Here is a 26,380-nt window from a genome sequence, read left to right as displayed (position 1 = left end):
TTCCTGTGAATTAATAGGAAGATCTGATCTGTGGACTGACCCAGTTAATACATGCCCAATGTCTTCGCGCAAAACTATCTCCTCAGCTTACTATGAGCACTACTTACGTGCCCTAGTTATGAAGGCTAGGGCTGGGTCCCTTACTGAACAGTTCCTGGCATTTAAAGATACATACACCCGGGAACCAGTCCTAGATGATATTGAACCAACATTAACCAGGAAGCTTTACCTACAATGGCGCTACGGTACTTTGCCTCTTGGAGCCCATACTGTCAGCTGGTCACCTAACTCAACAACTCTATGCCCAGCGTGTGGCCACCCATCAGAGTCTGACTTGCATATAATTTTCTTCTGCCAAGCCTACCACAGACCACGGAGATACTGGCTTCTTCCACTTTTAAAAAACCTGGGTTTTAAGCATTACATTTCAGCTTATAGGATTTTAAAAACTGACTTATCATCACCAATAGTATTTGCGGTAGCGAAATTTTTAACAGCTATGTGGATCAGCCGAAATCGTTATGTAAAGCCCAAAAATTGAGGATGGACTGATCTGAATGTTGCTATGCTGCTAACTCTAAATGAGTATTTTAATGTGGTACATAACATGTTTGCCGCTGCCCGCGTCCCAAGCAGTGGGACATCAGCAGGGCAGCATGTTAGTGGCCGCCCGTCGGAGCCTTCCCCCTTACTGCCTCGCGCGCGAGGCTACGCCCACTAAGGTATGACCCACCTATAGTTTTGAGCTGGAGGCGGGCCATTGGGGGCGGGGGGCGCGGCCGCCCCCCCCTACTTAGGTGGCCTTCTCGCCCAGTTCCTCCTCTGTTTCCTGCGCGCCGCTCCAGCCTATCACGCAGGTGACCCACTATCTGGATGACTTCCTCTTTTTTGGTACAAAGGGGTCAGATGAGTGTGAGGTGGGCTTGAGTCGGTTTGAGGAGCTGGCAGAGTTTTTGGGTGTTCCCCTTGCCCCAGGTAAGACCGAGGGCCCTGCGCAGGTGCTGACCTTTCTCGGGGTGGAGTTGGACACGGTAAAGGGCGAGTCGAGGCTCCCCGCCGAGAAGGTGCTGGGCTTGTTGCAGGACATCCAGGTGCTGCTGGGCAAGGATAAAGCGACCCTCGGGGCTGTCCAGAGCTTGATTGGCAAATTGAATTTTGCAGCGAGAGTGATCCCAGCAGGTAGAGTGTTTTCAAGGAGACTGGCTGGGGCCACGGCAAAGGTGACACAGAAGCACCACTTTGTAAGACTGACTGCGGGCTTGAAGGCTGACCTGGCCATGTGGGTGGAATTCCTCAGGGACTTTAACGGGACGGTGATTTGGAGGGCCCCATGGATAGCCAGTCAGGAGCTCTGTTTGTTTTCAGATGCGTCTGGCAGGGAAGGTTTTGGTGTGATTCTGGGGGAAGAATGGTGCGCGATGCGATGGCCCAATGCATGGCGTAAGAAGAAGGTGACGCAGAATGTGGCAGTGTTGGAGCTCTTCCCAATTGTGGTAGCACTGCACCTCTGGCGGGCGGCACTGAGCAACAGGAAGGTTGTCTTCTGGTCAGACAACATGGCGGTGGTGCACGCCATCAACGGCCTGAATGCCTCATGCCCACTAGTCCTGAGCCTGCTGAGGGAATTAGTCAGAGAGGGCCTGCGCAGCAACGTCGAGTGTAGGGCACGGCACATCGCGGGTGTACGGAATGTGGCAGCTGATGCTCTTTCTCGCTTTCAGTGGCTCCGGTTCCGGGAGGCCTGGCCGCGGGCGAGGGCGGAGATGACTCCATTTCCGGACCACCTCTGGCGCTTGCTTCAGTGGGAGAAAGACTGAGGAAGATGGGGGAGAGGTCCCTGGCGCCGGCGACACGGCGGAAATACGACTCGCAGCTAGCGACTTTCAGAGCTGTAGGGGAGGCGCTGGGTGCCGCAGCCTTAGGGGCAGAAGATCAAGTGGAGGCCTTTGTGGTGTGGGCCAAGGATACCGGTAGATCGCACTCCTGGATTAGCGGTCATTTGGCATCGGTGCGCCACGAGGCTAAGCTAGATGGTAGGGGCGACCCCGCGGGATCATCCAAGATCAGGGCGGCCCTGAAGGGTTGGGCCAGGGAGGAGGTTAGACAACCAGACACCAGGGCACCCATTGAATACAGGGACCTCCAACTCCTCCTAGACGTGTTACCCCTGGTGACTTTCTCACCGTTTGAGGCCAGCTTGTTTTCCACGGCCTTTTGCTTGGCATTCTTTGGCGCTTTCAGGGTCAGCGAGCTAGTGGCAAAGTCTAAGGAAGACCTGTCTGATCGCGCGCTGGGGATTGCAGATGTGACCCTCAACACAGCACTGGAGCTGCGTATCCGCAGATCTAAAACAGACCAGGTGGGGAAGGGGAAGACGGTGGTGTTACAGACCCTAGGGGATAACAGGTATTGCCCGGTCCACTTGGTTAGGGAATACCTTGCACTGCGGCCAGTATCTCCTGGTCCTTTTCTGGTTCATGCGGACGGTTCCCCCCTCACTAAATTTCAGTTCGAGCGCCTACTTGGAGCTTCACTGGCTAGAGCCGGTCTAGCGGGGTGCGGGCGCCGGTTCTCCTCGCACTCCTTTAGGATTGGTGCTGCTACTTCGGCGGCCAAAGCCGGCCTGGGCCCTGAAGGAGTAAAAGGGGTAGGCCGCTGGGAATCGGACTGTTTCAAGAAGTATGTCCGTCCGTAATGCTGTGGTACAACCCGGAGCTTTGTCCCCGCTCCATGTTTTTTGGTCCATTGTCATGAACGCATTGGGTTTTTGTGTGTTTAATAAAGTTACGCTTACCTAAAAGCCGTTTCATCGCTTTATTGACAGGTGCCCGGGTCTGGTTGGTAGGCCATTCCTACATCTCGAGGATGGAACGCTGGGCAGCACACAGGAACTGGTCGCAGAACTTTGCTACTACACAGCTTGTGTGGTTGGGTTCCCCGGGCATGAAATGGAGTGAAGCTCGCGGCATGATTGAGCAGCGCCTGGCAGTTGTAGGGGTCCAGCCCACTGTTATCATCTTGCACTTAGGGGGTAATGACCTGGTTGCCAGGGGGAGGAGGGCTCTGCTACTGTCAATGCAATCCGACTTGCAGGCCATCAGCCAAGCCGTGGGGTCATGCGAGGTCTGGTGGTCTGAAATCGTCCCCCGCAGGGTGTGGAGAGGGGCTAGGTCCCCGGCGGCGGTAGAGCGGTCCCGTAGGAGGGTTAATAGGTCCATGCAGAAATTCATGGAGCGCAGGGGCATGGGCTTCATTAGACACGCTTTGATCCAAGAGAAGGTTGAAGGGTACTATGAGGCTGACGGGGTGCACCTGTCCAAGGTAGGGATGGACATGTTCCTGCTTGACGTACAAGAGGCACTGGCTAGCAAGGGACATCAGTAACACTTGTTAGGAGAGGGGGGCTCTGGCAGCGACGGTAGCCTCCCCAGAGCTGTGGCGGAGTTACAGGGCGATCTGGATGCAGACGGGTACAGTAAGGGTACCCCTGCGACAGGCGGTACAGTAAGGGTACCCCTGTCCGGCACAGTAAGGGTGCCCGAGCCAAGGTCCAGGAGCCGAAGGGGGTTCTGGGAAGACCGCGACGGCGCCCCGTTAGTCCTTCGGGCGGTTGGGGGGCCTGACCAACCGGGGGTGTGCCACAACACGCTCCGCCCCTGTCCGAAGGGGCGGGAGTAGGAGACAGATCACGTGACCCCGTGGATGATCTGTAAATAATTATGTGCCACACTGCCGGGCATCGACCCACCGTGTGTGCGGGCTCACCAGGCGGGCGGAGCAGCAAGGGGCTGCCTGCCCTGGATCGCCCGTAAGATAACCCAATTTTATTATCATACTGTGTTGTATGAAAATAAACCTGCAGCAGTTTTCACCCACAAATAAAGTGTCAGTGTAATCTTTGGGTGACGTCTGTGTATGCGTGTTGTCTGAAGCGGATGACGGTGTGGTCACTATGCCGCTGCCCGCGTCCCAAGCAGTGGGACATCAGCAGGGCAGCATGTTAGTGGCCGCCCGTCGGAGCCTTCCCCCTTGCTGCCTCGCGCGCGAGGCTACGCCCACTAAGGTATGACCCACCTATAGTTTTGAGCTGGAGGCGGGCCATTGGGGGCGGGGGGCGCGGCCGCCCCCCCCTACTTAGGTGGCCTTCTCGCCCAGTTCCTCCTCTGTTTCCTGCGCGCCGCTCCAGCCTGGACACGCGATTTCCCACCCTTTCCGCTTACCCCACGTGTCAGGCGCAGCGCGTCATTGGAATGTTTTAATGTTTTCTTTTGCGTTGCAGGCGAAGTTACAGGGCGATCTGGATGCAGACGGGTACAGTAAGGGTACCCCTGCGACAGGCGGTACAGTAAGGGTACCCCTGTCCGGCACAGTAAGGGTGCCCGAGCCAAGGTCCAGGAGCCGAAGGGGGTTCTGGGAAGACCGCGACGGCGCCCCGTTAGTCCTTCGGGCGGTTGGGGGGCCTGACCAACCGGGGGTGTGCCACAACACGCTCCGCCCCTGTCCGAAGGGGCGGGAGTAGGAGACAGATCACGTGACCCCGTGGATGATCTGTAAATAATTATGTGCCACACTGCCCGGCATCGACCCACCGTGTGTGCGGGCTCACCAGGCGGGCGGAGCAGCAAGGGGCTGCCTGCCCTGGATCGCCCATAAGATAACCCAATTTTATTATCATACTGTGTTGTATGAAAATAAACCTGCAGCAGTTTTCACCCACAAATAAAGTGTCAGTGTAATCTTTGGGTGACGTCTGTGTATGCGTGTTGTCTGAAGCGGATGACGGTGTGGTCACTAATTTATTGTATGTTTATCTCTTTTATTCTTTTATGGCCCAAGTGGCCGAAATAAAGTTGAAATGAATAACGTCGTTAGTGTCTGGGCTCGTGTCTCGCTCTCTCACTCTGTCTTAAAAAAGATACTGACGTGTCTAATTTTACTGCAAAAGCGTTCAGTGTTCAAATAGTAACTACTATATTTCCGACAAAGAAATCACGCCTTCTTGTAAAATTGAATTCCCCGCTCTTGCATTGAAGTCTGCAGAAGCAACGTGCATGCATCTCCCCAATTCAAGATGGCTGCCAGACTAACTAGAGTGAACATGGACTACTCGCTTGTAGTTTCAATACCTGTTACCGGAAGGACGTCATTGCTTTCCCGGCGTGTTTCCTCTTTGACATTTTGGGCGCACGTTGAGCGCGGATTGAAGTGCTTAGTGTAGTACTAGTGTCAGCTCCCAACCCCCCGGTATTCCTTGCCATGCCGGCCCCCACACCACCCTCGGCCCCGTCCTCGGCCGCCGCCCTACAGGAGGCGCTAGAAAGCAGTGGGCGCATCATCGAAAGACATCTGCAGGAGGAACGTGCATACCCCGACCTGTCAGACTTGCTGCAAGTTCCCGCTCCCAGTAAGAAAGTAAAGGGGAGTAACAAGGGCCCCTTGTGAATACCATTTTACTCGCTATTGTGTATTGTATGATGGCAGCATTTGCGGTAGTTTCGGTGGCTTTGGCTATTACTGCTAATAATGTAGCACCTGGTGCTGCTGTTGTGCCCATCGGTGCCTCTGCTGAACCTGCTGCAGTGCCTGCCGGTGCCCTCGCCACTTGCCCTGTTGTTGTCAGCTTCTGCAATTGTGTTTATATTTGTCTGACAACGAAGCATTTCTACTAGAAAGGACGATCCTAGTATCGTTGGCGGTAGAGTGACTTTATAGTGATGTTGTTAAAACCCACTTTTCTTCAGTGCCTGCTTATTGCATAGCATGTTATTTACTTACCAGAGTGCCCTTATTTGTTACTTCAACCAGCACCCGCTTGCGTGGTCAGCGCTATTCACGTGTTTAACTAACTGTAGCACCTTGTATGTATGATGTATGTATGAATGCGTATTTAAATAGTGTAAACGTAGCTGGGAAACTATGGATCTCGTAATATGTTCTTACAATTTACGTCGAGAAAGTCTTTTCTTGCATGGTGATTGCTGACATTTAGAGTTATAATGTTATATTTGAATAGATTAATGTTCGGACTTTTCCTGAATTTCAGAAGAGAAGGGACACATATGTTGTTTTAGCAGATCGGGGGGCCCATAGATAGAAGGCATGTCTCCTGGTTCTCTCTACTTTTTGCATTTCAGTTTCTAGTCTGGCGATCTTCTGTAGGGTAGTTGAATTCTCTATACGTTTTGTAGTGTTGATTTTCCTAGTGTTTTTTTATGTGACACAGCAGATCTTACATATGATGCTGGCTTGGAAGAAGGACTCCGTGTGAGTCCTTTAGGGTTGGTGTTATATAGTTGAAGTTCACTTTCATTTCGGAGAGCCTGGCTTCACTTTGTGGCTGTTTGTTAATGATTATAAATATGAGTAATTCGGTCTTGGTCGAGTTAACATTAAGATTGGCCTTGCACATCCAGTTCTTAATGAGTTCTAAGCAGGTTTTGAGACAATGACTAGTATATATATCAGTGAAAAATTTTCATATGATATTGCGAATCGGCCGAATATTGATGAATATGGAGGCTGATTTCAGTGAGTAATATAGGTATTTATTTCAGAGGTTGACGATTAATTAGGTCCGTATGACGTCTTGGGGTTCATCACAGGAAACGGGGAGTTTCAGTTGTCTTAAAGTACCCTGCCGAGTTACTAGGTGGCTGTTGGGGTGATATGCGGTGGACCGCAGTAGCGGCATATGAGTAGGAAAATAGATATGTGATTTGGTCGATAATTGATGGTTGGCTGCATCAAACGTTGCAGGGAGGTCCAGGATGGTCAGTATTGTTGGTGAACAGGAGGACATAGTTATGAGGTGTGTAGCTGTCTGTGCTGAAGATTGGTCTACAGCTAGATTGGTAATCCTGGAGGTGGTGGTTCTTACTGATCCATTATTTTAGTTGATTTGGATGGAGTCTGCTTTCTCAGTGATTTTATCATTGAATGGAAAGAGGTAAATGGTTCTGTAGGTGGCAAGTCTAGTGTAGTTTTTTTCTGTACAGAGTGGATCTTCCCAGTTTTAAGATCAGTAGGAAATGTTATTTGATTGAAGAATGTCTTGACCAGAGGTTAGGGTACTACGAAGGAGCTGATCAAAGGCTGTTATAGTTGGGAGTGGTCCGGGTGGAGAGGGTGTTTGGCTTCGTGGTGAATGTATGTTTTAGTGGTGGTGTTTTGCGTTGTGAATTTGTTTTTCTTGATGAAGTGGTTGATGGTATTACACTTGTTTATTGCATGTGAAACTGGAGGGTCCATCAGTGGATAGATGCAGTCTTTGATTGTCTTGGAGTGTTGTTTTTTTAAGGGGCGTTTTTTAATTGTGGTCTTGTAAAAGGTGACTTTGTTGGAGAGGAGGAGCGCTTGTTGACGTTTTCGGATTCAGACTCGCAGGGTCACTCACAATGCTTCAGGGGCTATTTCTTCTACCCTGTGGTTCTACTTATGCATTAACAACCCTGATTTGCGGTTTATTTGAGGTGGCTGTTTACTTTACTCATGCCTTTTATGGCCTTGTAGCAAATCCAGTGTCCTACTTGTTTCGAGGTAGCTCTCGGGTATTTTTGTATCTTGCAGATTTTTGCCGGAAACCTATTTCTGCACTGCTGTGTTGGTGTTTGAGTAGTCTTCTCCTGTTTTTTCAAGTCATGTAGCATATCGAGGTTTGGCCGCCATTAGCTGACCTCCTGAACACCCAGTGTTCTGATACTGTTTTTGTTTATTTGCTTCACGCTATGCTGTGGTACTTTGACTCAATTGCTTTTTTAGATTAAAGATCCTATTTTGTCAATTGAAATGAACTTCCTTTTAGGTCTTGTAAATTATACATTTTGTTCAACTGCTGTACATTTGTTTTTCTGTGCAATTTTAATTACTCCTACGCTTTGCTTGGGTTATGCCTTTTATTAAATTATGTGCCATTTTCTATGTATGATGCTATGTGTATTCATAGAGGACATGGCTAGGTGTAAAAGCCATGAGTAGAAAGGATCCAAGAAATATTGGTAGTGATGCACATGACTCTTCATGTGCCATCTGTTGTTCGGGTATTGTAGATGTTGTTATGACCAAATGTTCCTTGAAGACATGGGTTTTCCTCTGCTTTCAAAGCTAGAAGATGAAGTGGCCGAGCTAGATGTGCATTGATTGGAAGTGCAGATTATGGGTGCATCGAAATCTTGGTATTGAGTATTCTCACTTTTGTACTATGTGTTGAGTCTGGTGACATAGTTTCAGTAGGTGTTACATATGCCTCTTGAAATCTTCAGCCTGCTTGCAAGGTGCAGAGGTGTTGAAGTCTATGCTTCCAATGTGATTTGGCAAACCTTGAAGTTATTCAGTGGTAGCATGAGCTAGTGAACTTATAAGTGTAATGTCTATTTCATACTGACACATTTTCTTAGTCCTTTGAGTCTTGATGCTTTGTGGAGTACTTGTCAGGGAAGGCAGGTATTGAGGATGACGAGAAGGACACTCCCTCCGTTCAGGTCTGAGAGGACTAATGATTGGACTACTGTTCTGAATTTGGTTATGGGAAGAATGCCTTGACACTGCGAAGCAAGCCGTGCTGGTGCTTTTGGTGTCTTTTTTGACCTTTGTGATTTAAAATTCAAGCTGATGATCGTGGAAGCCAATGGCGTAAAGAGCAAACTTGACCAAGAGTTCAGTTCATATTGGTGTCTGTGGAAGCAGAGAGACTTGGCACGTTTTAGAATTTGTTGATTGGTAGAAATTTCTGAACTTGTGCTCGTTTTCTGTGATTGTCGATTGACCCAAACTCGGTGTTAAGGAAGTGGAGCTTCAGGTATTCTTTCAAGATAGTCTTGCATGATGCATAGGCAGGATCTTAAATACTCAATGTTGTTAAAGATCCTTCAGTAGACATGTGCATTGTCAGCCAGTTGGTGGGCTTTCATGTTCTTTTCTGCCATGGGAACTTCGAGAGGTTTCATGTAAAGTTTGAAGATCACTTGTGACCAGATGGAGCTTTGGCTAATGGGCAGGGCATAGGGATAGTTTTGCACCGGAAGGAGTTGATCTATGCCCGCTTAAATGTGTTGTTCAGGTAGGAGGCTAACCATTGGGCCAACAATTGCATAATGATGCTTTTGCATCCACTTCTCGCTAAGAAGTTGTCGAGCAGGGTCTGATCTTGAACACAGCCAAGAGGTAGAGAAGGCATGGGATTGCTGATGCCAGACAGCTGAATTGTTTGATCAGCCGTCTGGTTATGTGTAGTCTCTGTGTACTGTTCTGCCCAGAAGCCTGTTTAGTAGTCCAATAAATTGACATTGGTTTTGTTTTGGTTATGCAGCTGTATGGCAACTGCTTACTTCTTAATTTGTCCTCTCCGAAAAGGGAGGTGAAGGATTTGGCAGTTGTTGACTAGTCCCTCTGAGTTAAGCGTGGCTTATCATGAATCGATCAGTCTCATTTTGAGAAAGTTATAGAGAAGGTGGTTTGAGCAAGGCATTGAGAGGTTTGAGCATGGTTCTGAGCACTGAGTCCTGTGATGGACTTTTCTATGGATGATTGGATAATAGTTTCTTCATAACATATCACTTTCACAGAGTTGAGGAGTCTTAAGAGTTTTTAAAGTTTTTAAATTATCAAGGTGATGATATTTGTCCATTTAATTTGAGCCTTAGTTACAGGAACTAGTTTTGTTTGATGATTGGCTGTATTACTGTAGCGCCTCATGGTCTCCTATTAACATGGCCATGTCTTCAATTGCTTTCAGGTGTAATGTTTGCAGGTTTTCCTTCGGGGTGTAGATGTGGAAATATTTGAAAGAACAAAAGTGTTGAATGTCAGGTGAAATCTAGTCTGTTTAGTTTGCTGTGCTTTGCAACTGTGATGTCTGCTAGTAGGTTGCTCAAAATGTTTTTCATGCTGTTGGTGGCAGCATTTTGTTCAAGGCTGAAGTCATCTAGGTACATGTTGGAGTAGCTGGAGGATTCTGATGTCAAAGAGTTAGGGATTGAAGTTGAGCTGTAACCAGGGGGAAGATTAATGAGATGAAAGGTGGTGATTTGGGCTGCTGTCTGAGGAAAGTGGCAGGTAAGGATTTCTGAGGATCTGATTGTGGGCTGTTTTTGCACAACAATTTGTGTGGGTGCGGTTGATTTGTTGGATGATATGCTCTAGACAAACATGGAGGATAAGAATCAGTGTGGTAGCCGCTGAGAACAAGGTCTCTGCGACTAAGAGGGTGTTTGAATTATGTGTAGGGTTACTGGGCTTCAGTTGAAACTGATTGTAACCAATAAAACACCACTGGAGGGAATATCTGCATTTATGTAGAAACCAGAAAAATTGGTTTTGTTACACTTTGGTACCAAAGTAGTATAAATGCAGCCTTTACCTTAAAGCATTTTTCAGTGAGGGATGCTCCCACTATTACCCTCTCAGGCCACTGTAAGCCACTTACAGTACTTTCTTTCCCGCGATCCCACTGTGAGGTGCTATTTTTGGTTGGTGCAGGCTCCAGTGTTTCGGATTCACATACTCGGGCTATAAAATGGCAGCTGGCTGTGCAGTGGATGCACCTAAGGCTAGCCCGCCTGTGCCTGGATCGCACCCAGCGCCAGCGATGCTGCTGGTAAGCCAAAACATATCGCCCAAGAAGAACCTTTTCTAAAGCTGAGCTCTTAATTTTGAACAAGGTTGCTTGTAATCTTCATACTTTTGAACCTGGGTTGCCGGCTGAACATGAGGGTCTTTGTTGCTGGGACTGCTCTTTCTCCGATGGTTTAACTAATTCTGCTCTACCTATTTGTTTGGGGTCTGAAGCTACACCCTCATCTAATTCTCTCCCATCCGTCTCATTAACTGTCACTCCCTACCCAGACATGCATTGGATATATATAATTTACTCATGGAAAATACCTGGGATTTGATGTTCCTGACAGAAGCTTGGCTTAAGGAGTATGGTGCACTCTTTTACCATCCTCCAGATGTGTCGGCGGACTCTTGTTCCGCTTGTTGACATCCATGGCCAACTTTCCCCTCTTCACGCAAAGTTTGAGGCATTAGGGGATTTCAATCTTCATGATTCCAATAATAAACCAGTGCAACAATTTGTGTCCTTTTTGGAAGGTAGGGAGGAACCTACCCATTTGAAAGATCCTACACTTGATCTAATTTTTCATCTACTGACATGATCAGGGTCAGACCATCTCTTAAGCTTTCTTAGTCTGACCATTTTATGATCTCTTTGATATTCTCTCCCCGGTCCCCAGGCAGGCTCAAGGACCAATCTTGAAAACCTCCAGACCTTAGGCCAAGGTAACTGAAGCAAGCGTCTCTGCTGGTGTAGTTCTTATATTAGCTATGGAGTTTGGGAATCTGATCTTGCCAGCTTTAATAACTGATTGATCTATGAAATAGACACTATTGCTCACATCAGAACAAACGCCTCTAGCAGACTATCTCCTTCCACGCCTTTTGTTCTCTGAAGGCTCTTAAAGCTGAAAAATCATGTTGTAAAAGATAAGAACGGCGCTGGAGTAGGGTTTATGAAAGCAAAGATAAAATAATTTACCTATTCGCTCTGGAATGTTACCACTCCTCCATCTAGAAAGCGCCAAAATATTTTATTGCGGCTTCTATTTCTGAAGCAGCTAACAAGTCCCGAGAACTTTTTAAAATTGTAAAAAAAAATGTGTCCCCTTCGGCCGCAGAAATTGCTCCTATTCCCTCGATGGATCATTGTCAATACCGCTCTAATTTCCTTAATGAGAAGGGTCAAACCCTCTTCAACGAATTCTCTGCCTCAGCTTCATCTGATGTGGTCACCCTGGCCTTCACATCTCCTGGCCCCCTGCTTATGTGGTTTGACCCCATTTCCTTGGCTGCATCAGCGTCTGAATTAGTAAGGTGTAAATCTGGATTTCCATTAGACCCCTGCCCTCCTGCCTTCAGAAAGTTAGCGGCCAATGTTGTTAATCCTATTCTTAATACGCTGGTGAATAAATCACTGGAATTGGGTGAGGTTCCACTCTGCTGGAAACATGCACTGTTGTCCCCTCTGCTAAAGAAGCCATCAGTGGAGCTTAGCAGCTTTAGGCCCATTTCTCTCCTCCCCACAGTAGCTAAACTTTTAGAGCAAAGGGTCAATAAACCGCTGTCACAGTTTTTTTTAAAAACAGATTTTATTTGCCAAATAACAAAGATATTGCAGAGCACTGTCACCCAGCAACTCGTGCACAGAAAATGTACATAGAAATGACTTTGACACTTTCTGGAACAACATAGGACAAATTAAGAGCAATACAGTTACAATATTAACCAAAAAATAGAAAGAAATCCCCCCCCCAACCCACCCCCCCATCGCACTCATGCTTACCCCAAAGCAGTACCAGAGGAGAACAGTCACAACCGTCTAGACACAGTACACCTACACCCACAGGGCAATATTACATTTCACCTATAACAGGAGGGACGCCAAGTCAGTGGACCTGGCTACTGAAACAGGTTCCAGCTCCAGGCCTCGATACTCTGGCCATCACCGCCAGATTTTATAATGCTTAAGTGGGCACCCCCTGGCCACAAAGATAGGGATTTCCAGCCCCATACAGAAATCCATGCCATTTTTCCAAACGGATACCGAGGGAGCCCTCGGAGCCTTCCACGCTTTAGCAATGTCGCTCTTAGCCAAGGTATACTCCAGTAGCATCAGGTGGCATTTGTATATGTTCCCTCCTATCTCGTCCATAGCATACAGCAGGACCAGCTTTGGGGAGCTCCCATCCCAGAACCTCAGAGGCACGACAAAACTCCCCGCCAAAATCGTGCTAGGGCGGTGCAGCGCCAGATAGTATGCAGCAAAGTACCCTCTTCATGCTGGCATCGGAGACACACCGGGGAGGCCACCAATCCCGCCCTCCAGAGCCTGACCCTCGTGAAATAGACCAGATGGAGATACTTAAACTGGATAAGGCGAAGACTCACGGCTATGGATGCCCCCCGTGGGGAGGCCAGGGCCTCTACCCAGTCCTCTTCGTCCAGTGGGCCTATGTCCTCCTCCCACCTCTGAACACTGGGGCACCGCCTCGACTTCCAATGCGCTGTAATGTCTCTTTTGGCCAGGAGAAGACCCACATCCAACAAGCATTGGCATAGACAATAGGTCTCGCCTTTGGGACCTTATAAGTGATTAGCCATGCAACAGTTGCATAACTAAATACTTATAAGGTCCCAAAAGCGAGTCCTATTGGCTATGCCAAGCGGCCGCGAAAGTGAAAGTGATCGCGGTCAAGCGCGGCGTGCTCGCCCGCGCACATGCACTGTAGCTTTAGGCTGGCCTGGTAGCACTTTTTGGAGCCCTCTCAATAAGTCTCGCCAGACCAGCGCATGCGCTGGGTCAGGCGAGACCTAAAAATGTGCTAGTGATCTTGGTCTTGGATGTGCGGGGAAACCAGTGCAGCAAGCAAGGGCCTATAGCGGGTTCTATCTCCCTCTCAGTAATGTCACACAATAGCGAAACCACCTCCTCCCAATATGTCCCAAGTTGGGGACAGTCTCACACCATATGACAGAAATCCGCACCCTCCGTGTTGCATCGTGGGCACAGCGCTGTGTCCGTATCAAAGTATGTGTTAATTTTAGCCGGGGTGAGGTACGCCCTATGCAGTATGAAAAAGTGCACTAACTGGAAACGGGCATTTCTAGTACTTTTCCACGCCCTCTCAACCAGTTCCTCCCACACCTTCTCTGGGATCTCTTTGCCTAAGTCCTCCTCCCATTTCTGCTGGAGTGCCTGCAACAGAGGCAGCACCTCGCGTGTCATACGCCTATATAGGCAAGTAACTGCTTTAAAGGTCCCTGCCGCCATTACAACATACTGACAAGCCATGGAGGTCCGTGGTTCAGACAACCCCTCCCTCCAGTGCCTTTGGATGGCCGAGACCAGAGCCTAGTGAAGCAGAAAGTCCCACACGGGGAGGTCATATCTAGCCTGCAAGGCATTGAAGTGGAGGAGTGTGCTATCCTCCTATAAATCCCCTAACATATACAGGCCCTTCTACCCCCAGTCAGTCAGCGCAGCCCAGTTGCCCCCATGCGGGAGAGCAGTAAAGGGAATTCCGGGGCATAGGGACTCGCAATCTGCGCCCTTCGCGGACTCCTGTTCCAGCAAAGCCAAAACATCTGTAATACAAGACCGCACTTGTCCTGAAACCTGCCATCCATCCCGCTCAGCTGGACCCCTAAATTCCAGTGCCACTGCTTGAGTAAGCCACTGTAATTGGGCTGCCAAATATGTTTCAAAATCAGGCACCGCCATGCCACCATCAGCCTTCGGCCTTATTAGAATTTTCAACGCCACCCGTCGCCTGCCAGCCGACCAGTGGAAACCCATGATCATTGATTGAAGTTGTTTAAAAATCGACGGTGGTATCCAGAAGAGGGGAGAGCGGACATCCCTGTCGCGTCCCGCGGCTCACAAGCATCTGAGATCAGGCCACCCGTCTTAACCCGAGCAGTGGAATATTTGTTTAACAATGCCGTCCAAGCCACAAAAATATTGCCCAAGCCAAAACTACGCATTACCTGGAATAAGTAGGGCCATTCTAAACTGTTGAACGCTTTTTCTATGTCAACCGATAAAATGGCAGCGGATGCCGTCGGGTAGGAATCGGCTTCCAATATGTGAAGTAGGCACCTCACATTGATGGCTGTGTTTCGTGTCGGGATGAATCCCGCCTGATCCGCGCCATGTCCTTTATCGCTCCCCTAACTTCTCCCAAAGTTATATCCTGGCCTGCGCCCTATCAAGGTGCTGGAGGTCAGCCATAGCTAAAAACTCTCAGAGGACATCATCATTCAGCGTCACCTTACTCTGATAAAGATCCATATAGTAGGCAAGAAACTGATCATTTATTCCCTGCTGGGTATAATAAAGTTCCCCCGTCGGGCTACACAATTCCAAAATGACCGTCCCACGTCGGGCGGGTTTGGCTAACAAAGCCAACAACGCACCGGATTTATCACGTTCTGCGTGTGCGCGTGCTATATATCTTTTATAATCATAACATCGCAGCTGTTCAACCTGCACGGCGATCGCCTCCCTTGCCTCCAACAAATCCTGCTGCCCTCTAAGTTGCTCGGGCTGGGTGCATTCCGCTGCGCGCAAGTGCTGATCCGCAGTCTCTATATCTTGCAGTAGTGTCTTACGCACCCTCACCATGTTAGCAATACAGTGACCCCTTAGCACTCCACAGCAGTCGAGGACGCCGTGCCCTCGTTCTTGAGGAAAAATTGGGTAATACCAGCCCCCACCATCTCCCGAAAGACCTGATCTTCTAGGAGCTCTGGGTTTAAGCACCAAGTTGGGATTACAGGGCGCGCCTGGGACCAATGAAACCTTAAGAGTAATGGATTATGATCTGATAATGTTCTAGTGAGGTATTCACTATGCTTAACTACCGCATGTACGTCTGGGGAACACAGTATGGCATCTAGCCTAACATGGAGCTCGTGTAGCGCTGAGAAGAAAGAATAATCGCGCTGCCCCGGGTGGAGTTGCCGTCAGGTGTCGACCAATCCCCACCGAAGTTGCCAATCTCTTCTGACCTTAGAGACCTTATGGATAGGTGCATCGGGAAGAGGCGGATGCGATCTATCCAAGGAAATATCAGGGATAGAGTTAAAATCCCCACCCATAATCACTGAGCCAGTCAGATAGGACACCAGCTTCCCAAACAGTTGAGTAAAAAAGGCAGGCTGTTCTGTGTTTGGGGCATAAATACTACACAGCACAATATCCCTGCCATTGATGCGACCCGCAACCACTACATACCTCCCCTCCGGGTCTACTAGCTGTTGCGCCGTCTGGAAAGGCACCCCTGCCCTAACCCAGATCAACACTCGTTGGCGTGTGATGTGCGTCTCCTGGAGGAAAGCGATTTGAACCCCTCTGCGCACTAAGTAAGCATGTACCTTTTGGTGCCGCACCATTGTATGCATGCCCCTGACATTCCATGATAAACATTTCAATTCAAGTAGTGACCCCATGATACAACGTTATACAGCACCCAAGTGGGCTCCCAAAAGTGACACGCCGAGGCCCCTGAACTTCCCAATACAAAGAAAAAGAAAACCCCCAACTCCCCCACCCCAGAACAGGCACTAAAACACTAGTCCCCATCCAAACTAGCTAAACACACAGTACCCTCTAGTAACTACAGAGGATCAAGGGGGGAGGCGGCTGTGAACCGGCATAACCTCGCTATGGTACCACTAACCTAGCAGCGCCATGTCCCAAACAGTACACAGTGCCCCGCATCCGAGGGCAAACCACAACTGACGCAGACCCATCAATGCAAGAAATGACAATGCAACATTGGCAGGTGAATGAAGTGGATAAGCAACAGAATAAGAGGAAGAGTAAGAGCGAAGCAGAATTAAGGCAATAGAGCAGTCAAATAATACCATCAGCTGTTCCCGGGGTAACATGTGGCAATTTAACACTGTCAGCATTTGACTCATCAGATGCGGAGCCATCCGACACCTTCTCTGACCCAGTGTCCGCTCCAGATGACAGTTGATGATCCTGTAAGAGCTCCGACACCGCCCGCAGTGCGGCCGACCTCTTTCTCTCCATCTGGGAAGCAGTAGGCGCCTGCAGGACAGTGCGGCGACGCCTTGTGCGCCGCAAACTTCGCGGGCGCTGGTCCCCCATGGTAGGTTTGTTTCGTTGCTCCGCCGGTCCGCGGACAGTTTTGTAGGATTCAATCCAGTCCCACGCCTCCTTGGGATCATCAGAAAAGTGAATCTTGCCATCTAAAGCTATCCGCAGTCGCGCCGGAAAAATCAAGGAGTACTGCAGCCCTTCGTCGCGCAAAGCCCTCTTAACCGCCAAGAAAGACGTACGGCGGCGTTGGACTTTCAGTGTATAGTCAAGGAAGATTGACACTTTGCAGTTGTCCACTGTATAGTGCCCGGAGGAGCGTGCTTTCTTCAGTAAAAAAATCCCAGTCGGGAAGCAGTCGGGCGACCACCGGCCGAGGAGGCCTCCCTGGTACTGGAGGACGAGCATGGACCCTGTGGGCCCTCTCTAGAGTATAGAACTTTGTTAATCCAGCAGGTGCCACCACGTCACGAAGCCAGCCCTCCAGGTAGTCGATCATGCTAGTACCTTCCACTCCCTCCGGCAGACCCAGCACCCGTCTGTTATTTCTGCGATTGCGCCCTATAGCATCCTCAGCTCTCTTTTCCAGCATCTGAACCCTGTGGGTGATATCCCCCATCTGAGCAGCGAGGGATTGCTGCACTGGCACCATATCCTCCAGGGAGGCCTCCGTTTGCTTCACCCGGTCAGCCAGCTTAGTATGTTCCGCCCGGAGGAGCCCCAGCCCCACCGCCACATTTGCAATGTCCTGTTGTCTTTAGTGTCCGCTATTACCTGCAAAATCTGGGCCAACTGTTGCTGGACTAAAGTGTCCGCTGGGGGCTCAGGGGAATCCTGCCGCCTGCGGTCCGATACTGAGTTGTCAGGGTCCTGGGGAACCCCTGTCTGCTTGCCACTCTTTCCCCATGGCCCTGGGAGTGCAACGTCACCAACCAGACACTCAGGGACAGCAACGTCCACCAACGCAGTCTTTGAAACAAGTGGGAGTGGCCGCGTCCCACACCAGGAGGAGAACAGCGCTCAAACTTCCCCCCTGATTATGAGTATTGTCTACGTGGCACAGTGGGTCCCAACCCCTGTGTCTCGCCGCCACACACAAAACCAAGAGCAGAGTTACAATGCGCTGCGAGAGTGCGTGACCCAGTTCCCTCTCGACGAGTATTGTAATGAACCATCACCGGGAAGACAAACTCAGGTCTCCCCCAAACGACCCAGTGGCTCCACAGTGGCAAACAGAGCCCAGTCACTCCCCACTTCAGACCATGGGTTCGCAGGGATCCCTGCAGACGGGGCCTCCAGGAACAGGACAGTGCCAAGGGCCCCGGGGGTAGCAGTTCCAGGCGTAGGTCGTTCACTCCCAGCAGATGCAGCAGTACTCACTCGTACCAGGGCACACAGCCGCACAACGCCACCAGCCTGTTTTTGCCAGCGGAGGCCCTCTCTGCAACTCCCAGAGATGGGGCCAGAGGCTCCAGCAGGGTCCCACCTGCAGATCGCCGCCCACCGCAACAGCCAGAAAATTGCGACGGTCTCGATGCAGGCCGATACAGCAGGCAACAATTACCTTGTGGGCTGTGAGCCCAGGTGAGGGCCCCCTCTGCCGTCCCACAAAGCAGCAAGGCCCTGGTGCCGGAGGGGCAGCCACCCCAATTCAGTCTCCAGGGACACTGGGAAGCACCGGCCTGCCCCGCCGCAGGACGCGTTTCCTCAAGCCGGGAGATATCACAGTGGGCAGCACTCCTCCCAACCGTCCCTCGCAGGCAGAGCAAATCAGCAGAGCCCCTCCCGGCACTCCAGAGGCCAGGCCAGCAGATGCCGAGATCAGCTGGGCCCACTCCGCAGTCGCCACAGCAATCACTCCGGGGCAGTATTCGGTGCCATCTTGAGGATCCTGGGACGGCGCCTCCACGTCCGCTCCACACGGACAGCACGGTTCCCTAGGTACTCAGGCTGGTCGAAAAACAGGTTCAGGCTCTCCCGGTCTCGGTAGGGCCAAGTAAATGCCTCCGAGGCCGCAGCGATGAAAACAGGATAATGAGCTGGGCCGGCGCGGAGCTCCGAACTCGCGAGTCTGTCGCCATCGGCTCGTTAGCCATGCCCCCCCTCTTGGAATATCCCCCCACTACCGTTTGCACAGGGTGGATTTGGCGCTCCGGACTTCGAGCTATATGCTTACTGCACCCAGACTCAATTTCAACACTCTGGCAGCACCAACACCATTCCAACCGCATGTCGCCTTTGAAATGGATAAAGTGGCCCCCCTGCCCCTACACACAGCCCTCTATCAACAATTCAAATGCCCCAATTGCGCAATTGACACCGTAGAAACACTGAGATGGGCCTGGAAGAGACTTGCCAAGAGAGCAAAACAAACGGTACTGTACGCGACGTTTTTGCCTATAGCGGGGAACCGAATAATCCCGCCATTACTGGACAATGCTGCAAAAATCAGAGTGCAAACACACAAAATCATAACCTATTGTGATCTATTCCCTGACGGAACTTTTCTCATTGCAACAAATGCTCTTATACTACCAGATTAGAGTGGCCTGCAAAGCTAGATACAGTACATTTCCTGAGGACCCCCTGTCGTTGCCCACACTGGATCACATCATCCCAGTCACCTCTGCCCGTAAATTGGTCACACGATTGTATACCATCACTCAGAGTCCCCCATTACTTTTCCACAGTCACGCACTGCTTAGGAGGCAGAAATGGGTATAGACATCACTGACCATCAATGGATATTTTGCTGTAATCAACTGGAGCAACTATCTCCCAATTATCGCCTCAGGCTCATCCACTTCAAATATTTGTTCTGTATTTATCGCACACCGGCACAGTTACATCGCATTGGACTATACCCTGACAAACGTTGCTGGAGATGTGGATTCCCCCCGGCAACTTTCATACACCTCACTTGGTAATGTCGACCAATAGCCGCCTTCTGGCTAGCAGCACTGTCTCATATAGAGAACATGACCAAACAAACGATATCAAAAACCCCATTGGTGGCCCTGTTGGGTTATGTACATAGCACCCCGAAGACAGTGAGAAAGCTTACAGCGCTACTACTGCTCCTGGCAAAAGACAGGTGGCAATTCACTGGAAAAAGGCAGCTCCCCCAACTGTGAAGGCGTGGGACATCACATACTGAAAAGACCAATTGTCATATTATTGGGAGCTGATGCCGACCCGCTCACACCCCAAGGATAATATATGGAATCCATTTACCAATTGGCTAAGAGCTGTAGGAGAAGATATGGGATAGTCCCGTTGGCCAAGGTGTGGCTTCACTAAATGTTGTACTATAGTGAATTGTATGAAACTAGTCAGCAGATGTAGGCTGCAAGGCCGAAACGGTAATCCATATGTGACGTGCCACGAGATGTGGATGTACCCGACTGTCAGTAATACCATAAAGTGGACAATGTTTGTGACAATGTAAAATGTAACTCCTAATTTGTCAACAACACAAACAAAAGGCGGTGATTTCACTTAATGTGTCCCTTTATTTTATGTTCCCTTTCCCCTCATTATTTTTTGTTGATTATATGATTATTGTAAAATTTCAATAAAAAGATTTTACATAAAAAAAAAAACTTAGGAGGTTTTCGGTGGAGGGCAGAATGATGATGATGATATGAGAGGAGAGAAGTTTGTACCACCTGCTGGGGTCGGACACAGGATCATTAGGTCTGCCCACGAAGGACATCTGTGGTCAGCAAATGAGAAACATTCTGGTGGGCAGTTATGGACAAGGGTTGACCAGTTGTTTGGAGAGAGTGTGATTTGTGTGTCATCGTAAAAGTCTTTGATTGTAAGAAAGCCTCCATTAAAGCCCATTAAGTGTCCCGAAAATCTTGGGACAAGGTGGGAATTGATCGGGTGGGTACTTTTAATGTTTTACCGGAATGCGCACATTTTGCATTAGTGTTAATAGACTATTTTTCTTAATGCAAACTCAAGGAGATGATGGACGGAGTGCTGAAACTTTTCAGACACTCGCCCCTAGTCACAGATCTGGGTTGAATCCATCATCGTTCTTTAGCTCACTTCGCCACCTCAGTTCAGACCCAGCCATATGCAAATCAATCTTGACTCTGTTCCTCATGGTAACAGTCCAGCCCGAACTGCCAAGCCAGATCCTCCCTGGACCGGAAACAAGCATCCTGGGACCGGTTTCTTGGTATTCTAAATGGCCAGAGGTTAGGTTCATAGCAGACCCCAATGCCAAGGAGGTCATTAAGTTCCTGAAGGATGATTTTGTTCGTGAAGGTTTTCCCCTGGCTTATTGTATTAGACAATGGGGTTCAGTTTGTGAATGAAGACGTCAAAAAATTCAGAGGTCTGGGAATATTAAACACCTTAAGACTTCTTTATATCACCACCAGGCCAATGGTCAAGTTGAATGCATGAATTGCGTGTTGGTGCAATGTGTACGCTGGGCGGTTTTGAACAGGTGTATTGTGAGCAAAGCTGTGTGTAGCATGCTGTGGTTCTATCATAGGATCCCTCGTTCCTCAACCCAGAGGTCTCTGTTTGAGATTTTGAGGGGAAAGATTCTTTGAACTGATTTTTTCCCGGGTTGGATGAAAACGGGGTTAGCAGTTAGTGTCGTTGAGAGAAATGGATGCAAGTGTGAGGCCAAAGTAGCTAACGCTAAATAGAAGGAAGATTATGACAAACACTACCGTGTACATCATCAAGAGTTTAAAGGTGAGCGTTGTGGTTTGCAAAAAAAAAGGTACCTTCGACAGGAAAGGGGAGGAGTAGTTTGGTGATCTGGTGGTCATTGACAAGGTTGATGGTAATACCATTTGTGTCAATGGGCGTCATTGGTGGCTGGTGAAAGGGTGGTGAGGTGGCAGGCCTGGATAAAGGTTCTGAGTTAGTGTTCCTGTGAGGCACCAGGTCTGCCGGTACCAGTTTGAAAGCCAGTCAAATTGGAAGTAATGTAGGTTTTTCCTGGCTGGCTCACAGAAGTGATCGCCCCAGATTATTGCCATTTATTGCAGATAAATATGTAGTCATTTGATTTTCATTAATTGTTTCTATATGTTGCAAATTATTATGCAAGTCCATTGTTACCTACGACTTTTGCTTAATCTTCATTTATAATTAGCCTGTTTGATGAAAGTTTTGTTTGAGTTTGATTATTTTTCTTTTGGTTGGTGTAAAGATTATTTCAATTGTTTGCTTTGCAAAGTAAAAAGCTGTGTGTGTCTGCCTTACTGTATTCTCAATTCTGTAATGTAACGACGACAGAGTGGAGAATGTTGATGTTTGGAGTGCAGGGATGGTTAGTAGTGGTTGGGAAAGGATCTTTGGGCTGATAGACTGGCTGTGTTTTCATGGCAGCCCCTTGTACTTATTTACTACTGAATATACTGAATCTACTAACCTTCAGTGTCTTCATCTTTCATCTGACAACTCCTGTTCGCCACAGGGCTGTCATGGAAAAACAACAGGAAAAAAAGAGTGGGGAGGTGAACGAGCAGAAACTAAGAAAAGGTGCTTATAAAAATGGGCAAAAGTAGAGGAGCTCCCTGATCTGGAAACAGGTACACGTTAGGCTATGTGTGCCCCTATGCACGACTCTGCAAGTCCTGAGAAAGGTTGCAGTTCCTAGGCTTCACAAGTACCCCTCCCTTTATGTAATCGATCCCTCATAACCAAGGACCAAAATGGCAGTGTATAATCAAACAAATTGGTTGACTATGGTTATTTCCTCTACATCAGGGGTACTCATAGTGGCGGCCCGCGGACCTATGCCTTTGTGTTTTTTATATCGCCGGCGCCGGTTGCGAGCTATGGGGGCCGGGCGATTCTTTTAAATAACATTCACTTGCTAATGAGGCTTTGTTGTACTTCACCTCTTCTTAGCGCCCCGCATCTCCACTCTGATTGAGTGGAGATGCAGGGGCACTAAGAAGAGGTGAAATACAACAAAGCCTCATTACCAAGTGAATGGTCTTTAAAAGACCCGTGAAGTACTTGGGTGTGGCGGCTGTGTGCGCTCTGTCCACTCTGTGCCCCGCCCCGCCTCCCCTCTCATCGTGTGCAGTTCAGGAGAGAAATTGTTTGTAGAGAGGCAGATGTAAGGGAATATCGCAAGGACGCCTTTTAGGACTGAATCGAGGTACGTGGTCAAAAGAACGGGAACAGCGTGCCTTTGTGCTCTGAAAAGGCCATAACCCTGTACCATGTGTCAGAACCGTAAGAGGAGCAGCCGTGCAATGAGACACAGAAGACTAGAGAAAACCGGGGAAGACGTGGTAAAACTGGGGAAGAAAGAAAAAATAGGAGAAAGGGAGAGAGAACAAAAGCACAGGTACAGGACTAAAAGGAGAAGAGAGAAAGGACACAGGAGAGGGCAAAGGAGTAGTAGAGCGTGAAAAGAAGAACTAAAGTGAGACAAAAACGAGAAGAATGACAGTGAATGAAAGAGAAATAAGACTGACATGGTGAAAAGAAAATAAGTCAGAAAAAGAAAACGCTGATAAAATGACCCAGAGATAAAAAAGAGAGAGAAGACAACTGAACAAAGAAGCGACAACAGGGCAACCAGCAGGACATTTGGAGGAAGGCCAAACCATACCTGAGAAATTTAGAGAATAGGTGCTACCATGTTTCTTATTATTGTGTTTTTCGGAGGAGACGGAGAGAAAGGGAGACAAACAGTGATTGAGAGAGAGAGATAGAGGCAGGGAGACGGAGAGAGAGGGAGGGAGAGAGAGAGAGGGAGGGAGGGGGAGAGAGAGAGGGAGACAGAGGGAGGGAGACAGAGGGAGGGAGACAGACCGAGACAGACAGAGGGAGGGAGACGGAGTGAGAGGGAGACAGAGAGGGAGAGGGAGGTAGGGAGAGAGAGGGAGACACAGAGTGAGTGAGACAGAGTGAGTGAGACAGAGAGGGAGGGAGACCGAGAGAAAGGGAGACAAACAGTGATGGAGACAGAGGGAGAGAGAGATAGATAGATAGAGAGGGAGGGAGACGGAGAGAGGGAGAGTGATAGAGAGAAGGAGAGAGAGAGAGAGGGAGACAGAGGGAGGGAGGGAGAGAGAGAGAGGGAGGGAGACAGAGCGATAGATAGATAGATAGATAGATAGATAGATAGATAGATATGTGTGAATGCCTGGTCTGGTGGCTCGGTGGACGAAGACGTCCGCTGCAGGGGCCTGTGTTCAACCTCATGGTCATAGTTTTTTTTTGGGGTCTAGCCCCGCCCCCTCCCCCACTGGCCCCGCCCCCACCGGTGCAGCCCTCAGCCAGAAACCACATTGTAAATTTGGCCCCCGAGAGAAAGTTCGTGAGTACCCCTGCTTTACATGTTCATTTTGTTAGCTCCGCTATAGAGTCCATAGCCCCATTGTTTCAAGATAGTGCACACTGAAATATTTAGTTATACTTTTTTTCTAGTATACTGCTTCAGGAAAAAAGGTTTTGGCGTAGTATTGGGGACAGTTTTATACTTCGTAAAGAAAAAACAATGATAAAGTGCCATGAAAGAGATATTTTAGAGACCTAATTGGCCACGCATAAATGCATTTGCTGGCACTGTATACAAATTGTGCATCACTACAAAAGCAATCAATCTACCTGTAGGAGGCTGGCTTATTATATGGTGCACACTTATGTAAGTGTAGCACCCTGTTTTAATTCAGACAACCCTACTGGTGATTTTAGTGGTCTTACGAACCTCTCTAAGTGGTAGCTGTGGAGAGCAGCCTTCAGGCTTAGTCCTGAAGGAGTGTAAAGCAGCTTGTTTTACCAGTCCTTAATCTTATGGTGTAGGTTAAGTGAAAAAGAACCACACAGTGTAGTTATAAAAAATATGTATTTATTATAAATACTCACTAACACATTGCAGTGTCTCCTGCCCGTAGATATAACCACAATACACACAATACTTGGATAATAGAACACTTAAGTAGCACAAATATACAGTGGTCTCCAAAGAGAGACCAAGCCATATACTAAATTAGTGGAATGTGAACCACAACTCATGTCAAGACTGTACCCAGAAGACGTAGAAGTGCCGGCGACCCAAGGAACCACCCAAGGTACCACCCAAGGTGAGTATCTAGGAACCCCACGGAGGTTGTGTGCAGTGTGGGAACAAGACAGCATGCTTCATACAAGTAAATTGGTAAGTCGCGGTTGCAGTTTTAAAGAAGGACCCTCCCCAGCAGACCCTGAAGAAACCCAGTAGAAGATGGAAGGTTGGAGAGTCACCCCACCCGTGGATACCCCAGGAACCAGAATACCTACACCAGGTAAGCCAGGTGCATAGGTGCGAAGTTACTTTGGAAACAGCCGTAGACCACAATGGAGTACTTGAGTGAAGATGCTGCTGGCGAAAAAGACGAAAGAGCCTGGTGGAATCCAAAGGTTGATTTAAGATGAGAGGTACCTGCAAGCAGAGAGGACAGTCTATGCCACTCAGGAGTGATCAGGAGACACGGAAGACGAATGCACACCGATGTCAGGGATGCATGAGAGTTGACGGTGCCCTTGAAGTTGCAGCTGTGCAGACCAGTCGACACTTTGGAAGACTAGGAGCCGTTCACAAGCTGTCCCACGTCGGATGTCAAGAGCCAGGGGGTCAGTGTCCGGCAGCAGCACCAACAAGCCTTGGCAATGGCAACCAATGTAGTTGTCGAAAATGGTGCACTGTCGGGACCAGCAAGGTCCAAGTGACTCACCACGAGCAGGCCCGAGCAAGCTGGGGAGCCCACTGGTGCCAAAGAAGACCCTCAAGAGGACCCACGGCCAAAGGCACAGTAGTCGCAAGTGGACCTCGAGCAGCTCACCAAAGGATGAAGGCTCACGGTGCAGAGGATGCGGTGCAGGCGGAGCTCTTGGTTGCAGATGATGCTTGAGGCTGGAAGAACGTCGACAAGCCTTGGCAACGGCAAGTCGGCGTGGTGCACAGGGGTACTGCTCCAGCAGGTCCGACGAGGGATCCTGGCTTCAAACTGCTGTGAAGACAGGGCAGGCCACGAGGGAGATGAAGCACCACCACCTGTGTTGCTGATCCTTTCGGAGTCCGTAGGAGCTCAGGAACAGCAGACCGGTCAGCTTTCTTGCGGTGCCTGCAGATGCAGGGAAGTGACTCCTTCACTTCAAGGGAGATTCCTTTGAGTGTCTTGGATGTCCGCAGGCCTGTAGAAGAACCTGTATGGAGCACAGGCACAGACGACACAGAAGATTGGCAGAAAAACTAGACTAGGAGCAGCAGGAGTCTTTCCTGTTGCAGTCTTGCTTCCCAATGCGAAGTCCTAAGTGCCCAGACGGATAAAGATTAAGTGGTTTCGGATCTGATTTTTGTGCCACGACTAATCTAGAGACCCACCCACAGGTAAGCCCTTAAGTACCCTAAGGAAAAGGTTGGGATGATTCAAGGGTCCCTCCCAGAGGAGGTGCTGGACAGTGGGTAAGAAACTCCCATGTCCTTGGTCCAGTTTCGCGCCAGAGTGGGAGCCAACGGCTCCCTGAACTAGTTTCAACTGGAGTATGCAAGGAGGGCACCAAATGTGCCCTTCAAAGCAGTCTAGTGGCACTGGCAGGTGCCCCCACCCTGTCCCAATATACTAAGTCCTGTCTGGGAGGTGGTCATACCTCCCTGTGACAGGAAACCTATTGTCCTGCCTTCTCGAGCTTGGCTCGGCAGCAGGAGGGCAGAATTGTGTCTCTGGTCGGCAGCAGCCATAGTTTGCTGTCCGGGTCTAGAAGACTGGTACCCGGAGCACTGAG

At 49.2% G+C, this 26,380-nt stretch overlaps 1 protein-coding gene across 2 annotated transcripts in view; it reads left to right on the top strand.

Moving 5' to 3' along the window:
• Positions 1–5,150: 5,150 nt before the first annotated feature.
• The window catches only part of NUP155 (nucleoporin 155), a 711,261-nt gene continuing 690,031 nt past the window's right edge, over positions 5,151–26,380 (top strand). For both annotated transcript variants that reach the window (XM_085631101.1, XM_085631098.1), the window contains exon 1: positions 5,151–5,404. In XM_085631101.1, coding sequence (XP_085487227.1) covers positions 5,257–5,404 — 148 coding nt within the window. In that variant the 5' untranslated portion in view covers positions 5,151–5,256. The remainder of the gene's footprint in view (positions 5,405–26,380) is intronic.

Source organism: Triturus cristatus, chromosome 2_1 (assembly GCF_964204655.1).
Source record: "Triturus cristatus chromosome 2_1, aTriCri1.1, whole genome shotgun sequence".
Lineage (NCBI taxonomy): Eukaryota > Metazoa > Chordata > Amphibia > Caudata > Salamandridae > Triturus > Triturus cristatus.
Note: the sequence above shows the minus strand (reverse complement) of the source record. Positions and strands in the feature narration are given on the sequence as shown.